The sequence below is a fragment of the Limulus polyphemus genome, unplaced genomic scaffold, assembly GCF_000517525.1.
Source record: "Limulus polyphemus unplaced genomic scaffold, Limulus_polyphemus-2.1.2 Scaffold710, whole genome shotgun sequence".
NCBI lineage: Eukaryota > Metazoa > Arthropoda > Merostomata > Xiphosura > Limulidae > Limulus > Limulus polyphemus.
Window position 1 is genome coordinate 279,742 of NW_013666320.1, and position 19,379 is coordinate 299,120.

The window sequence follows — 19,379 nt, forward strand, 5'->3', positions numbered from 1 at the left end:
AGCTGTACTTAATTTTGAACTGATACACAAAGGTCACATTGCTGTCCTCAATTTTGAATTGATACACAAAGGTCACATTGCTGTCCTCAATTTTGAATTGATACACTAAGGTCACATTGCTGTCCTCAATTTTGAATTGATACACTAAGGTCACATAGCTGTACTTAATTTTGAACTGATACGCTATAAGGAACACAGATAAATAACAGCGCCTATTTCAAAGTATTGTATGATAGATTAGTGGAACCTGCCATTCTTCTTCGCTTTAATAGGTCATTCACGGTCATAAAGTGATGAACTTGAACCATGAATTTTTGGATCCACAATCCGAGGATGCTAAGTACTAGGCCAGGTTTAGCCCACAAAATGTTTAATGGAAAGTATTCATTCGAGATCTCTTAATGTCTATGGGTATGCAGATGTGCAAACAGTTAACTATATTATAACACTTGTGGCACAGTTCAATATATCTTCATAACATAGTCACATATCATAAAACCTCTATTACAGTCCTCTACGGCTGTACAACCTAATCAGACGTTATAACATCTACGTCACATCATAGACACACACCATAACAACTGTGTCACAGTTCTCTACATCTTCACAACACACTCACACACCATAACACCTGCATCACAGCTCTTTATAGCTTCACATCATAGGCACACATCCTAATTACTTGTTTTACAGCTCTCTACATCTTCACAACAGTCATGCATCCTAACACCTGTGTCACAGCTACTTACATCTTTACAACACAGTCACAAAAACACCTGTGTTACAGCTATTTACATCTTCACAACACAGTCATATATAACACCTGTGTCACAGCTACTTACATCTTCACAACACAGTCACACATAACACCCGTGTCACAGCTACTTACACCTTCACAACACAGTCACACATAACACCCGTGTCACAGCTACTTACATCTTCACAACACAGTCATACAAAACACCTGTGTCACAGCTACTTACATCTGCACAACACAGTCACATATAACACCCGTGTCACAGCTACTTACATCTTCACAACACAGTCACATATAACACCTGTGTCACAGCTACTTACATCTTCACAACACAGTCACATATAAAACCTGTGTCACAGCTACTTACATCTTCACAACACAGTCACATATAACACCTGTGTCACAGCTACTTACATCTTCACAACACAGTCACACATAACACCTGTGTCACAGCTACTTACATCTGCATAACACAGTCACATATAACACCTGTGTCACAGTTCTCTATAGTTTCGTATCATAGGCACAGCCAAATGCCTACCTTCAGATTAATATTGGACCACCATTTTAAAAGTGAAAGGCGAGGCTCTCATCACACCCCAAAACTTACGACGAATCGTTAAGTTTCAAATGCTGAAGATCTTTACACCAAATAAACTGATGTCGAACATTCTTGGAATAATTTGGAGTTGCGTATTACACACCTTCCATAGTAGCCACATTCATAAAGAATATATTGAGAACTGGTACCTATTCACATCTAGCCCAGTTAGATCACTGTAACTCACTTCCCGAATTGTTTTACAAATAACCTAAGAAGTAACTATTTGTCACGGCTATACAGCAACTGAACTTTATTTTAGCCAAGTTAGATCCCTGTAACTCACTTCCCGAATTGTTTTACAAATAACCTAAGAAGTAACTATTTGTCACGGCTATACAGCAACTGAACTTTATTTTAGCCCAGTTAGATCACTGTAACTCACTTCCCGAATTGTTTTACAAATAACCTAGGAAGTAACTATTTGTAACGGCTATATAGCAACTGAACTTTATTTTATCCATTCTGACATTGTTGTACGCATGCGTGATCAAGCATTGCGTTTACTTTACGTATTACACTTCCTGCAACTTCTACCTATTCCTCTTTCATATTCACGGCGTTTTGGAATACTGCTAGGTACCTATATACTTGTAATCACCGAGTTCCTTTGAGGAGCATGATGGCTGGGCTACGAGTTGAAATCTTCAAGGGATGAACACTTAAAGCATTAGAGGCACACGATAACTGACAGTTTACTTAATTTTCCAGTAATGTCTTACAGGGTTTGTGTGTTTGTTTGTAATTAAGCACAAAGCTACACAATGGGCTATCTGTGCTCTGCCCACCACGGGTATCGAAACCCTGATTCTAGCGTTGTAAGTCCGCAGACATACCGCTGTGCCACTGGGATGTGAGGTACATAAAGACCGTTTTTAAATTACACATTTGAGCGTGAAAGTTTAAATAAACTTCGATTACCTACATTGCGAGTAAACAATAAATAGCGCTGTGCTGATCGTTTAATTTCGGCTTGTTTGGAAGAGTTAAAAAAGTCTCCTTCACCGGTAACATGGTCTCACCTTCTGGCTCTACCGAATTACTTTGAACACATGGGGTTGAGAGTGGGGAGGGGTAACCATATCACATTCACTTAGTGCAGCCGAACAATGTTTGAACTATCCCCGAACACAAGCTCCTAGTCTTCTGACAGTACAGGCGACGGAAGCACCCCCCCCCCCACCACAGCAGAATTCATAAATGACACGTGACAGTTGAAAAAACTGCATTCGATTTTTAAACTTGAAAAAAAAATTCTGAATTGTAGTAGAGGTCTAAAAACACATCGAAGGTGAACTTGTACATAGACCCTGTTGATTATGGCATTCAATTTCTTTTTCAAGATTCGGGAGTGTGAGCCTGTATGTGACAGAGAGATCAATTCTTATAGCTCTGTGACCATAGTTCAGTGAACTGGATAGAACTAGTTGTTGAACGGTTTTATTGATGGTAGAACTCATGAAGTTGTTGGGGAAGGAGTTAAGTTTTAAAACGTATTTTAGACAGTTTTTGTTTCCCATCAAAGATCACAAGTCCTGATGATGTACTTTTAATCATCATGTGTACCGCTAGACGTGTCATCTTTCACGACTATTTCGTCCTTATCACCTGTTGAGAATAGATTTAATGTCTTGCATAAGAAAAGAACGTCACGCAACGGATAACGTGTTTGCACAAAATCCATTAGCTCGTGGTAGCTCTGTGGCGACAGAGGAATCTAGAACTGGTAGATATTGTACACATTTAAATGTGTTTATATCACAATATCGAACAATTGGTGCTAATTAGAAGCTAACCACATTTTACAAACTAACGTGAGGAACACGTTTCTAGAAGCTTATTTGTTAAAAAAAAATATACCACACCTTACTTAATGCTCATGATTTGCAAATTGAATACTGTTTTATTTAATCAACAGGACTGTTCCTTTAAGAAATATTTCTGAATACTGTTTTATTTAATCAACAGGACAAATATTTCTTAAAGGAACAGTCCTGTTGATTAAATAAAACAGTATTAGAGATATTTCTTAAAAGAACAGTCCTGTTGATTAAATAAAACAGTATTCAAAAATATTTCTTAAAGGAACAGTCCTGTTGATTAAATAAAACAGTATTCAGAAATATTTCTTAAAGGAACAGTCCTGTCGATTAAATAAAACAGTATTCAAAAATATTTCTTAAAGGAACATTAAAGGAACAGTCCTGTTGATTAAATAAAACAGTATTCAAAATATCTCTGTACACTGTTTCATTTAATCGATAAGACTGTTCCTTTAAGAAATATCTCTGAAAACTTTTACCAGTAAACATTGCCAACAACTATCAACTGGGCAATAAATCTTACATAGTATGAAACTCAGTTCTATATAAGCTAGGATGTTTTCTGTTATGATTTGACTTCATTTTTTTAATCAATATTGAAACGTGCTCTCTCATTCTATTTCTTACTATACTGCTAAAAACATTTGTACTTTTTATTTTATACTTATATCTTTTTCAGTGATTTTCCAGTTCTTGGGTGTTTGTATGGATACACAATGTATTCACTTTGCATCAATTTGTACTGATTTAGGTAGTCTAGAACCATTATTTTCAAGTCTAAATGAGGGCTGTTGATATCCAGGATTGGAAGAATACATGGTTGTTTTAATTATTAATAAAATACGATTTGAACAGGAAAAGGGATAGGTTAACATCCTGTCTGTTTGAATTTTTAGATTCTGTTTATCTGAATGATTCATAGTCTAGTATTTACGATACAATGAGAACTGAGAAATACCGATTTCGGTTTTAAAAACGCTTTTGGCGTACCTTATTGTTCCTGAATTAAAAGTTTACAAAATGAAGCAGTTGTAAAGTTAAGGTAAATAAGTTATTTTCTCTGTAAACCGAGACGTTGCATCGTTCATAACTTAAAAATTCTTTTTGTTTGTGGAGTAATATTTCGTACTACCTTTTTCTGAAAATATTAGTTGTTTCTGCACGTATAAGCCTTACTCAATTACCAACCCTGCCGGGCAATACGTAGTAGGTTGGTTGGATTTCAATTTCGCGCAAAGCTACACAAAGGCTATCTGCGCTAGCCGTCCCTAATTTAGCAGTGAAAGACTAAAGGGAAAGCAGCTATTTATCACCGCCAACCGCCAACTCTTGGGCTACTATTTTACCAGTGAATAGTGGGATTGACCGTCACATTATAACGACCCCACGGCTGAAAGGGCGAGCATGTTTGGTGGGACGGGAATTCGAACCTGCGACCTCAGATTGCGATTCGAGCGCCCTAACCACCTGGCCATGCCGGCCCTGGGCAGGACGTGGCATAGTAGTGGTGTTTTGTGCTGGGCTGCAGACTGAACGGCCTAAAATTTGTACCACAATACTGCTAAAAAAAGTTTATTTACCTAAACGACACTGGATAAGAATACGTCGTCTTTCCTTCTTTACTTACCTAAACGACACTGGATAAGAATACGTCGTCTTTCCTTCTTTACTTACCTAAACGACACTGGATAAGAATACGTCGTCTTTCCTTCTTTACTTACCTAAACGACACTGGATAAGAATACGTCGTCTTTCCTTCTTTACTTACCTAAACGACACTGGATAAGAATACGTCGTCTTTCCTTCTTTACTTACATAAACGACACTGGATAAGAAAGTATTGAAATATAAGTGTAGTAAAATTCCTTTAAATAAGGTAATTTAGTCTCTCAGGGTTATTGTTTTATAACTTCTAACACATCTATGTTTTTTGCCGATGAATTTTTCAGATGTCTCCTGATGATTCAGCAGTAAGCTTGCGAGCAAATAACGCTAACGTTCTGGGATTGATACCTGTGGTGGGCACAACGTAGATTGCTCATTTTGAAGCTTTGTACTTAACACAAAAACAAATGAAATAGCCAGCTAATATGTAAATCATTTATTCAATTTCCAAAAAACCAATGAAATATCTAGACAATATGTAAATTATTTGTTTAATTTCCAAAAACAAAAACAAATGAAATATCCAGATAATTTGTTTAATTCATAAAAAAAACTAAAAAAAAACAAATGAAATATATAGATAATTTGTAGATTATTTGTTTAATTCCTAAAAAAATGAAATAACAAATAATATCTTTTTATTTTTTAGGAATTAAACAAATAATCTACAAATTATCTGGATATTTCATTTGCTTTTTTTTTAGTTTCTTTTAAGAATTAAACAAATAATCTACACATGAAATACCCAGATAATTTGTAGATTTGTTTAATTCCAAAAAACAAATGAAATATCTTGATAATTTGTAGAATATTTGTTTAATTCCTAAAAGAACAAAAAAAACAAATAAAATATCCAGATAATTTGTAGAATATTTGTTTAATTCCTAAAAAACAAAAAAAAAAATCTAGATAATTTGTAGAATATTTGTTTAATTCATAAAAAAACAAATGAAATATGTAGATTATTTGTTTAATTCCTAACAAAACAAAAAATTAAACATCCAGATAATATATAAATTATTTGTTTAGTTCACATCTTTCTTTTCTAACCTCAGTTGAAATTATCGCTAGTTCTTTTATGTTCAGCAGCACTTGTTATCTTATTATTATTATTGTACTTTAGAAATTGGACGAATCACTTACTTCATGGTAAATACAGTTATAGGTCAACAAACAAATGAGAACACAGGAATGTTACGTTGCGTTAGCAACCACAGTTATACTCAGTAAATATTAATTACATCAACGAGTTTAAGCCTAATCGAGTTGAACTTTCCTTTTAAAATCCAAAATCTTATACCTAAAATAAATCCTATAAATATCACGTTTCTTTCCTATTTTCAACAGTACCTTATTACACACGAAAGAGAAAATTATTCATTTTAAGTCTCATGTATGATACAAGTGTAAAAATGATCCCCTTATTCAACAACGAATAAGATGAAATCAGCTAACATGCGTTTGACTTATGTTATAAAAATATTTAAGACGATTGATCATTAGTATTCATTACTTACTCGTGGTTTGCTTATCTAGAGTGTAATGTAAATATATGTCTCCTTATCTATTGCTACATTATACTGACAAAATCAATTTGATCAATAACAGTATTCTTGATGTAACATTTTATGTCAATAGGTAGAGTTTGATCAACAACACTATTCTTGATGTAACATTTTATGTCAATAGGTAGAGTTTGGTCAACAACACTATTCTTGATGTAACATTTTATGTCAATAGGTAGAGTTTGATCAACAACACTATTCTTGATGTAACATTTTATGCATCAAGAATAGTGTTGTTGATCAAACTGTACCAACTGGCATAAAATGTTACATCAAGAATAGTGTTGTTGATCAAACTGTACCAACTGGTATAAAATGTTACATCAAGAATAGTGTTGTTGATCACACTGTACCAACTGGTAACATTTTATGCCAGTTGGTACAGTTTGATCAACAACACTATTCTTGATGCAAGTTTTATGTCACTGGCTTATGGAGAGACAGTTAAAAAATAACAAATAATTAGAATATAAACGAGATATTTTTCTGGTGGTGAAATGGTAATATTTCTAAAGTTGACAACAAGATATCTCAGTTGATAAAAACGAAATACGAAACTATAGATTTGAACAATGAGCTCCTGTTGAAAATGACAGTCGAGTTTTGATCCTATGCATAAAATAATGATAATACGGGATTGTTGAATTTTCACTTCTTGAAATTACATTTAAATTGTTTTATTTATCAACGTTGTAACACACGCCCATTGAGATTGAAAGACATATGTTAATGTTATTTGCTGTGGTTTAAAGTAACCAGAATGTGAAACTGTTCGAATTTCTTATTCGTATATTCTTAATAGATTAATGACTCTTTTCAACTCCTTTCAGTACAAGTTAATAATGATCCCCCCTAGATAATTTAAAGAGAAACTAAGAAATGGCAAGATTGCAATTTCCACTTCTCGATGAGTTTTTAAGATAATAATAAAAAGTGAAGACTTCCAAAAACTTGGTTAGGTATTAGGTACTATTCAAATACAAAATGATTCTTCAGCTTTGGATTTTTTTTTACCCTGGAAAGTGAATAAAGTCATAAAAGAATTTTTTTTATAGTAAACCGTTTCGAAGAAGAGATAATTCAACCCAGTTAGGGCGCAATTTAGCAATTAATAAAGTGCTGCTAAAGTTAAGATATGGTAATATCCTAATACATTGAGGATAAAACACGCAAGTTATTTCATTAAGTTTGTTTAGCCCTAATGAGCTCTTGCTGATCTTGGAACTTTTAAGCTTCTAATGTCCATAGAAATACTTTTTGCTATAAAAGAATAAATACGTATTTGAGATTCCAACGAAAAATGTAATTGATGAGAGGTAATTAGTCTAGTCATTCTTAGGACGAAAAGTAACTCCAAAGTAAAAATTTCATCATATTTATTTGAAAGATAAAAAAAGAGCTAAACTTACTTGAAATAGCAAAAGATGAAAAAGGTTATGCACAGGAAAAAGAGAGAAAGGAGGGACCCAATAAGTAAAATGTAGCTCACCACCAGAGGGATTGAAGGGAGTTCATTCTGTGTTAAAAGGAGAATAATACAAACATCAGTCATCTTCCTACCTATATGATGTTAAGAAGCAACGAATTTCAAAATTAAACACATCTTCTTCTTCTTACCTCCAGTATCTTTGGACATAAATTCTCTAAAATCCATATTACAGTCGACCAGTCTTGGGATGAATCATGAGAAATATGTCTTCCATTGTATTTATAAAGGCATACATCAGAAAGAAAGAGACGAACTCAGATCTTGACAAAACAATATCATGACTAATATAATTTACGCAAAAGACAAAGAAAAGGTAAGAAAAGCACATACCTTTCACATTCTTAACTTTTGGAAATTTTCTTGCCAATTTTTTAATGTGTTTAAATTTAATTAGTATCTTGTTTAACGAGGTAGTGGTGGCAATTGTTTTTGTGAAGTGAGAGAGTTCACAATGACTGAAGCTGTTTGATCTGTAAACGTGAACATTGGTGTAAACAAAACACTATTGTAGGTTTGAGGACTCCAATTGACTGCAAGTGCCTGTTGAAAGAAAAGGAGACGATGTTTCGGCTTCTATATTGAGGCCTTCTTCTGTATAGAAGCCGAAACGTTCTCTCATTTTCTTCTGTATAGAAGCCGAAACGTTCTCTAATTTTCTTTAAAAGACAACTGAAGTCCATTAAAGTGCTCAAACCTACTGTGTCTGTTCTATCTAAAGTTCCACTGAAACAAAAACAAAAAAATCTAGAACTTTAATGGCGCTCTTCGGAACCACGACCTCTAAAGGGCATTTACTGACAACTTAATGGTTCCTTCCGGCATCATAACCGGTCAGCATGACCAGATTATTGGCATTACCAAGGTGAGTGATCTTTCACAAAATAAGAACTCCAATCTCTTTGTCATAACTTTCAAGTAATGGTACTAGATATGCTCCAGAAGACACGGCCTCATTAACAAGGTACTCGAAGAAGCACTTTCTATTAAAACAACTATCATATATAATGGGTCGTTTGAAATAAGATGAAAAGTGTGTTATGTACACTTTTAAATTGCGTATAATTATCACTCTACCCTAGTCAATTTTTTTTTTTTTTTTGCTGGACATTTGATTGAGTTTGAAAATGAAGGTTAATTCTATGGTTACATTGACCAAACTTGTACCAAACAAAAACGTATACACATCAAAAACATTGTTAGACTATCTTCATTTAGTTGTTATCAAAGAGCAATTCGCCATTAAGTAATTTTGGTGTCGTTGAAATTATTTTTAAACATTTTGCAAGAAAATTTGTAAGTCAAATTTAATTGTTAGCGAGTGTGAATAGCTTTCATATTTCAGCATTATGTTGATAAAAAAATTTAAGTTTATAGTCTGGTTTGTACAGATTACTTTTCCTAGTATTATCATGGTACTTGTAATTTTTGATTTGAAGATTTGCATCTTAGTCACATAAGCTGGTACAACAAGGAACAAAGATTTCAACTATAAGATAATTAAAAGTAGTAAGCCAGGAAATAAGAAATAAAATAAACTAGTTAGAGCAATTAAATGACGTAATGTAACTGTTTGTTCACCATTTACATTTTCATGTCAGTAAACTATCGTTAAATGCACAGCCGTACTAAACATAAACTTGTGTTACATAGCTTATGGCACAGTTTAGTCTTACTAAACCCAAACTTGTGTTACAAAGATAAAAGTAATAAAAACATCTTGCAAACCTAAAATGATGTAGGGATGGCAGTGTCAAAAAGAATGCAAACAAGAATATAGGGATGGTACAGCTATACATAGATCATCCCTACATAACTTTCAATGTTAAAATTTGATGTTACACTTAAAATACACGAGTGCAAAATGGTTACGAGGTCAGTCAATTCGACCGACCTGGCAGCGAGAGTCTGTAATAATCAAGATATGTTTGACTCAACTTCGTTATCCTTGTACGTAAGTCCTAGGTTCTTAGTTGCACCACAATGATGCCTACCCTGACATAACCATGATATTATTATAAACAAATTGCATACCAACAGTCAGGAATATATAAGTTCCAATTGCAGTAATATTAAACCCAAGTATACATTTTACAGTGTAACATTAAATTATAATATTGAAAGTCATGTAGGTATGATTATGTATAGCTGTATCATCCCTATATTCTTGTTTGCATTCTTTTTGGCACTGCCATTCTTACATCACTTTACATTTACAAAATGTTTTTATTACTTGTTTTGTGACATTGTTTCCCCTGTCTGAAAGTTAGTATATTCTACGAATGTGTGTGTAGTAAAATTCAATATTATGTGTATTGATTTTGTTATTCCTTCATTTCATACATAATATAGGGGTTGGGTCCCTAAAGACACCGACTGTAAAGTGTACAAAGCATTGAGTATTCTATATGTTACACTCATCTAATGTTCATCTATTATTGGCTGGTAATTCCTGTTTCACCCTGTACATAAGGCTTTTTAATAGAACAACAGATTTCTGTAAGAAATCTAGCTTTAAGGGATAATGATAACATTGTTTACACTAGAATTACGTTTTATTTAATTACTACTAGTTATTACGACTAAGCAATAACATCGTGCACTGCCCGGAAACACATAGAGTGGATTTAGATTTAAACTAACATTAGTGACAAAGTAGCTGCAGAGTTATCTCGACTGGAGGAGAAAAATTAACAATTTGGTGGGATTGTCACTCAGTCGAGCACCGCCACGCACTGTTGATCATATTCGGCTCTCAAAAATACAAAAATGTGTCCGTATGTCCGTTTTTATCAACGGACACGGACTAATTTTGGCAGGACAATGAAGAATAATATTCTACACATGTCCACCAAGATTCATTAAAAATCCGATAATTTTTCACTGAGTTGTAGAGCAAAAATAGTGTAAAAAACTGACCCATGTTAACAGATAGGGATTTTTTGGATTTTCGTAACCTCGCTGTAACCTTGACCTTTGACTTTGACGCTCCAAAATTTAATCACTTCTCAGTTGGATCATAGTTCAAATTTATATCAACTTTCCTCCAAATCCGTTTAGCTGTTATCGAGAAAACTTGAGTAACAGACCTTGAAATGAGCTCATGTTATGTTGTAATAGATTTTAGTGCTTATCCTTTACGTTTCATCACTAGCCTGTTTTTAATTATAGACTTCTTTAAATGGTAAAGGTATGTGGGAAATAAAACAATAGATCGTGTTATGAGATAACAAAAGTATTTCAAAAATTCAGAAAACTATTCTCAACTTTCTACTGGCAGTTTAATTAGTTTTATGGTTGATTGCTTTCTGATCTTATTAAATTCTTCAATACATTCTTTTAAACCATGATTGGGATTTAATATGTCAGTAGGATTTAACTCTCTAACGTGTATGTTATGCTGTATGACATGTAGGACAGAGTTTATATCCAAAAATGAAGTTCACAAAATTACCAAAATTAAACTACTTATTTATTCACTTTTAGATTCGTGTTGGAAATGAATATTTTTTTTTTAATATTAAAAATTCACTGCTTTATATAAGTCTTAAATACTTTTAGTGAACGATTAATATATATTTATAGTTCAGACATGAGCGTTATCACCTCCCCGAAAACACGAATTGTTCAAATTTCGATCACCATTCTTCCCCTCAATCACTCATGGTTAATGTTTAATTAACTGAAACTAATTAGCAATTTGGTAAATTGTGAAATGCTTGAAATTATCAGTTAAACAGTTTGTAGAAGAACATATGTCAGTAGGAGGAGCCTCCGGTGGCACAGCTATAAGTCTGCGGTTTCGATACTGGTGGTGAGCACAGCACAGACAGCCCATTGTGTAGCTTTGTGCTTAACTACAAACAAATAAACAGTAGGAGGAACGACTAGTTTCAGATGTTATACTACATGGAAGACAGAGGGACAGTAACTAATAAAGAAACTTACAGATGGCTGGATACCCCATGTATGGTGAAAGAGAGCAGACTAATCTATCGATATGAATGTTTCGTGACGTTTAAGTTTATCGTATTTAAAAACAAAATGACTTATTGCTGCATCTATTTTATATTCGATCACAACTTGATAGACACAGTGACACGAACGTTTTTTTTTTAAATGGAATTAATAAAGATAAAGTAGGGATGAAGGAAGTTTGAAAATATTTGTTCTGTAACGTGACTAATCCTGACAAAACAGAAGTGAGTATGATTTTAATATTGTGACATAAGTGAGTTGATGCAAGTAGTAAAACGGAAGAAGGTATAGTGTTTCGGTGACAGAAGTGAGTTGATGCAAGTAGTAAAACGGAAGTGGACGTATTGTTTCGGTGACAGAAGTTGATGTAAGCAACAAAACTGAAGTGGACTTATTGTTTTGGTGACGGAAGTGAGTTGATGCAAGTAGTAAAATGGATGTGGACGTAACGTTTTGGTGACAGAAGTTGTTGCAAGTAGTAAAACTGAAGTGGACTTATTGTTTCGGTGACAGAAGTTGATGTAAGTAACAAAACTGAAGTGGACTTATTGTTTTGGTGACAGAAGTGAGTTGATGCAAGTAGTAAAACGGAAGTGGACGTATTGTTTCGGTGAAGGAAGTTGATGTAAGTAACAAAACTGAAGTGGACTTATTGTTTCGGTGACGTGAGATTTATGCAAGTAGTAAAACGGAAGTGGATGTATTGTTTCGGTGAAGTGAGTTGATGCAAGTAGTAAAACGGAAGTGGACGTATTGTTTCGGTGACAGAAGTAAGTTGATGCAAGTAGTAAAATGGAAGTGGACGTATTGTTTTGGTGACAGAAGTGAGTTGATGCAAGTAGTAAAACGGAAGTGGACGTATTGTTTCGGTGAAAGAAGAAGTTGATGCAAGTAGTAAAACGGAAGTGGAGTTATTGTTTTGGTGACAGAAGTGAGTTGATGCAAGTAGTAAAACGGAAGTTGACTTATTGTTTTGGTGACAAAACTTTAGTAGTTATAGGTGGTTAGGTAGGTTATTTGTATTATTATTGTTATCATGTTGGTCACGTGTTAATAATACTTATTGTTATCGTGTTAGTCACGTGTTAGTAATACTTATTGTTATCGTGTTGGTCACGTGTTAGTAATACTACAAAATACATTATAAGGTGACGGTCAATCCTACTATTCATTGGTAAAAGAGTAGCTCAAGAGTTGGCAGTGGGTGATGATGATGACTAGCTGCCTTCCCTCTAGTCTTACGCTGCTAAATTAGGGACGGCTAGCGCAGATAGCTCTCGTGTAGCTTTGCGCGAAATTCGAAACAAACAAATGAACGAACCCAAAGTACGGCAACGGGACACGAACCTTGTTCTGATAGTCATGCTCGCTAACTACCAAACAACCCACTGCTCTAGGTTTAACTTCTCACAGTCGAGCAAACCGGAGGCTAAGTACTTAATCGCGTTTGTTTGCTAAGCTACATTTTGTATATAAAATAGTTTAAGTAAAGGTATAGAGGCGAGCAAGTTAAATAAAGATGTGTATTTATAATTCAGCTCTGTATCTCTGTTAAATGAAGTAACGAAATACATGCCTTGTTTGTTGTTGTTGTTTTTTAGAATTTTCGCGCAGAGTTAGACAAGGGCTACCTTTTTACGCGTCTTTTTTAGTTCGTTTTTTACCGGCTATGAATTGAGAACCACGAGTCCTCGAATTCACAGTCACGGAAAATGAATTAGTTAGCCACTCACAGCTCCGAAATGAATAGAAAAATTTAAACTACTTCTGTGTTTGTTATTAAGCATACTGCTACCCGTTGGGCTATTTCTACTGCGCCCAGCACGGGTACCGAAAACCCGTTTTTAACGTTATAAGCCTCTAGACTACCGCTGAGCCACTAGAGGGCTTTCATAAATTCACCAAAGTTTATTCAATAATTCTGAAGCAATATTCAAAGTTACTGTTACCAGTATTATTAAAATTAAGCGTTTTTTTGTTAATCAGGTAAAAAAAAAAGTCAGTACCGATAAGACATTTTTTATCCCACTTCAACTCGCATTTAATCGAATAAGAGAACACTGAAACATATTTTCCAATAGCTGACCCACCCTCACCCACAGTGGCTCAGCAGGAAGTCTAAGGGCTTATGAATCAAAAAATCGGATTTCGATACCGGTGGTGGACACAGCACAGACAGTCCACTTTGTAGCTTTGTTCTTAATAACATACCCCCCCCCCCCCAGTGGCACAGCGGTATGTCTGCGGACTTACAACGCTAGAATCCGGGTTTCGATACCCGTGGTGGGCAGAGCACAGATAGCCCATTGTGTAGCTTTCTGCTTAATTACAAACAAACAACATGCCCCCTAGTGGCACAGCGGTATGTCTGCGGACTTACAACGCTAGAATCCGGGTTTCGATACCGGTGGTGGGCACAGCCCAGACAGTCCACTTTGTAGCTTTGTGCTTAATAAAAAATAAAATTAATTTACAAAATATATGTACTAGAATAATTTTGGAATCTGATATTTTCAAACTGAGCGGTACTGTATGCGACACATGGGCTAAACAGCCAGATCACAGACGCGATGGGCAGAAAACAGATAGCTCATTGTGTAGCCTTTAAAACAAACCAAGTCCTAAAGATATATGATAGTTATAAATCTTTTCTCCATAAAATGTCCAAGTCACCGAGGTTTCGATTTTACACCTTCTGTCAAGAATCTACACGTTAAAGGTTATTAATGTTCTCTAATTAAGAAATAAAATATGTACTTTAATCTGTGAACTCTCGGCACTGACCAAGTTGGTGTTATTAACTTCCTATAACAAGATTTTTAGAAGAACATCTGCAACTTCTAGACTCGTTATTAACAGCAGCTGTGCACTGCTCTAATCAGTCACAGAAGAGGCCCTCCTCTCTCGGTATACGAATAATAATTTTTCTATTTTTCGATGTCGTTATAATGGTTGCAAGTGCGTGATAATGACGCCGTCTTTACTAAATTTGTTCAGTGAGAGATATTTACCTTCAGAATACCTGATAAGCGCCATTACTAAACTGTCAGCGTTTTCGGCCTCTGAATTCAGTAATGTGGAACTTAGAGGTGTAGAAGAGAAATACCTCATTAAAGTTTATTGAATAATAATCGTTTCTAAGATTTTTTATTTTATTTTTTGTTGGTTTTTAACAGGGAAGTCAAAGTTCAAGACGTTTCGTTAGGTCGTTAACCACTGTGATGTAAAAGGTCCTGTTTAAGGGGTTGTAGACATAAACCCCCCTCCCCCTAAAACAAATGTAGATCGGATTATAATACATTTCATAGTGTAAAACCATTTGTTCAGGAGACAAGTGATGCTTAGAATGTAAGTGATGAAAAATAGATTGACCAATGAGAAAACAGATACAAATCAACCTAACCAATTGGTGAAGAGAAGTATTAGCAGATAGTTAGTGAACAAAATACAGTACTTATAAGGAAGGCTGAGAGAATATTTAAGCTTCGAAGGCGTTAAAAAGTGATATCGTAGCCTGTGTCAATTTTTTCCCGTCCATTTGATAAAAAGGAACAAATTTAGCCTCATTTCTACGATCCAGGAGTCAAGAATCTTTTGTCCATTGCAATACTGTATACACACAAATGTATGATTTTCAATGTAACTGCGTAGAGTTTATCTCTACCACAGCATCCTAGATGGTTGAGTCGTGTGGTATTGTTGTTCTCTAGAACTGGGATTTTAGTGTCTAAGATCGATGTCGCCTTTTTTGTTTCGTTTCACACTGTTACTGAAAGTCCGACAGACCCGATCACAAGTAACGATCTTTCTTTCTGACATCACCTTAGACACGCTGGCTCAAACTGTCATTGCTTTCCCAGAGTCCGAAAGAACTTTCCTGGAAGAGAGGATATCTGGAACTTTAAGCATATCGGACAATACGCCAAACTAGCCGTCTGGGTGTGAGGTTGTAGCCGTCTGGGTGTGAGGTTGCATGTGAATTATACGTTCTGTGTGCTGTATATTTTTAATATATAGGAATGGGTTAAAGTTCTTTTTGTGTCTAAAGTTGTTCCACCTTTTCATCAAATAATATCATATGTATAATTCTTTTTGGTTTTAATTTATGACAATTTACTGATTTGGTATTAAGTAAGCCTATTTCCAATCAAACAAAATTAGACAACTAAACAACTCAGGCTAACAATTATCCAATCAATGATGATGATATAGAGGCTAAAAATTATTCAATCAATGAGGTTGACGTAAAAGCTAATAATTATTCACTCACTGAGGGCGACGTACAGACTAACAATTATCCAATCAACAATAGTGGCGTACAGACTAACAATTATCCAATCAACAATAGTGACGTACAGGCTAATAATTATCCAATCAATAATATTTAACATATAAACTAATAATTATTCAATCAATGAGGGCGTCGTATAAGCTAACAATTATACAATCAATATAAAAGTGACGTACAGGCTAATAACACAGGCCTGCGAATTTAAATTTCATAAAAGTTGTTTTGGTTTTAATAACGATTTCTCATTAATTCAGCTACGAAAATGTAAAAAATAATATTCATTTCTTTCTATCACGTAAGAATTTTTTTTACAAATCGGGATGGAAAAAAAAAACTCTTACTTAGATCAAACTATTATTTCGTTTACCACAATGAAATTTTTTTATTATTATTATGTTTGGGTTCTAGAACGATCAATAAAACTCTCACGTCGCGATTGGTCTAGAGAAATCTATAACCAGTGGTTGTCAACATTTTAAGCCTAACAAAATGTGACTCGATTTCAATGAAAATGATTCACTTATGTAAAAGTACATATGACGTTTTGTGAAAAATCTGTACGTGGATATCATTTTCGGATTCAGCGTACAGGGATTACTGTAGAACATGTAAAAATTTCAAGACAATAAAACCATCGCAGGCCTTTGTAGTTATTCAATCAATAAGTTTGAGGTACAAGTTAATAATTATTCAATCACTGAGGGCGACGTACAGTTTGTTTGTTTGAAGTTAAGCACAAAGCTACACAATGGGCTATCTATGATCTGCCCACCACGGGTATCGAAACCCATTTTCTAGCGTTGTAAGTCCGCAGACATACCGCTGTGCCACTGGAGGGCACGACGTACAGTCTAACAATTATCCAATCAATAATACTGACGCACAGTCTAACAATTATCCAATCAATAATACTGACGTACAGATCAACAATTATCCAATCAATGAGGGTGACATAGTTAAAAGTCTACTCTAAATAAAATCGCAACTCAATCTACGCAGTAGTAACCACCAATGTTTATTTATTAACTCTCAGTAATGTGACAAGCTTCTTTTCAAACATGAACTTTTCTCAGTCTGTTAACATATTACACTAAGATTTGGATATTTTTATCAGTATGTCGTCGTGGCTCGGCATGGCCATGTGGCTACAGCGCTTGACTCGAATTCCCGTTCCACCAAATCATGCTCGCCCTTTCATCCGTGGGGGCGATGTAATTTGACGGTAAATCCCACTATTCGTTGGTAAAAGAGTAGTCCAAGAGTTGACGGTGGGTGGTGGGTGACTAGCTGCCTTCCCTCTAATCTTTCACGGCTAAATTAGGGACGGCTATTCAATAGAATATCGGATTCGATTTTCCTATTATTTTTAGCGCTGATATATTAGCAGGCCAAAGGATAATATGTCTTGACATTTCAATTTTATCTAGTGGCATAATAAACATTTTGTTCCATAAGTTCTGCCACGAAACATCTTAGAACATTTCAGTGTCATTATCATAAAAAAACAAAAAAAAATACTTGAAGAAGATTACTGGAATACTATTCGACATTTGATCAATCACAGATCACGATATTTTCTGTCTTATACGTGCACCATCGATTTTAAGAAATCTTTTTTTTTTTTCGGTCACAGAATATCCCACCTTACGATACCCCGTTTTTATACTTCGAAATTGATTTCTTTCAAAACGGCTGATAAATTTCACTTGTCTTCTACTAGACTTCCACTACTATTCGGAAAACTTGGATAGGACGCCTGGGATTAGGAAATAATATGTGTGATTGAGAAGGATAGCGAAGAAGAGATTTTTTTTGTATTCGAGAATTCCATAAGGTGTTTTGTCCTCTTTTGTAATGCTAATAATATTCTTTAAATAGGAAGATATTGCACTGCATAGCGCTTTCATTATTAAGCGCCATCTTGTGGCCATTTTTCTAAGACTACTAAAAATAAAATTTGCCTTATATTTTCCCAAACTGAAGTTTGGTTTGGTTTGTTTTGAATTTCGTGCAAAAATACACGAGGGCTATCTGCGCTAGTCGTCCCTAATTTAGTAGTGGAAGACTAGAGGGAAGACAGCTAGTTAGCACCACCCACCGCCAACTTTTGGGCTACTCTTTTACCAACGAATAGTGGGATTGACCATCACTTTATAACGCCCCCACAGCTGAAAGGGCGACCATGTTTGGTGTGACAGAGATTCGAACCCGCGACCCTCAGATTGCGATTCGAGCGCCCTAACCACCTGGCCGTGCCGGGCGAAAAATAAAAGAGATTGAATACCAGCTTTTTACTGGACACATTTCTATTGTATGACTGAATCGGCATTTTCATTATATATATACATATATATGTGTGTGTGTAATCCTATAGATACGAAGTCGTTATTAGCGATATACATTTTAATTAGCTGAAAGAATTTTGCAAGCGTGTACTATTGGTGGGTTGAACAAACTGGGAACAAATCAACAGCTACAGAAGATTAAATTTAATTTGAATAATTCACAACATGACGTAATCTAGGGCTGAATTCCTACAATATTATTCAGTTTGTGTGTGTGTGTGTGTGTAATGATTGGTTGATTTTAAGGTAATGAATGACGATGTATATTGTCGTTTGTGTTTCCGCGAGTTAACGAATAACAGTTACTTCCGGCTTCTCCATAAATGACCTTCATTTAGAGTCAAAGCAACAAAGATCATGAATGTTAAACTTAACGACTACTGATCTACGATATTATTCTGATCTATCGGAAGCAGGAAATGATGTTGTGAAGTTTAAACTCAATAATGTCGTAAGTAACCTGTTAATATTTTCAATTTTAATACATTGATATTTGCCGTCTCATTAAATCGAATCCTTTCAGGTTAATCTATTTCCTAAATTGAGTTTGAATTAACCCCTCCCCCCCTTTCATCCCAACCACCACATACTAATGTGAAATGGCATTCTTACCAAATAAATTATCACGACGAAGAAAAAAGTGATTTTTGAAATCGCATTCAGAGTCACAGGCAATCCTCTTTAATACTGACGTCGTATCTAACTTTAGTAAAATGAGTACAGCCAGTGCGTCTAGTTTATTGAAATATTAGAAGTAGCTCTCTGCTCTATTACTTTAAAAACTGAAGAAGCAAATTACCATTGGCTTCAAGGTATATCATATGTACTTGAACGTTATATTTCTTCAACGTATTTAATCACACAAGCC

General features: G+C 34.8%; 1 protein-coding gene across 1 annotated transcript in view; it reads right to left on the reverse strand.

Annotated features, from left to right (window-relative positions):
• Nucleotides 1-19,379, reverse strand: part of LOC106460107 (corticotropin-releasing factor receptor 1-like) — a 110,238-nt gene that overhangs the window by 24,696 nt on the left and 66,163 nt on the right. Inside the window, exon 4 of the mRNA XM_013919790.2 lies at nt 7,821-7,927. Coding sequence (XP_013775244.2) covers nt 7,821-7,927 — 107 coding nt within the window. The remainder of the gene's footprint in view (nt 1-7,820; nt 7,928-19,379) is intronic.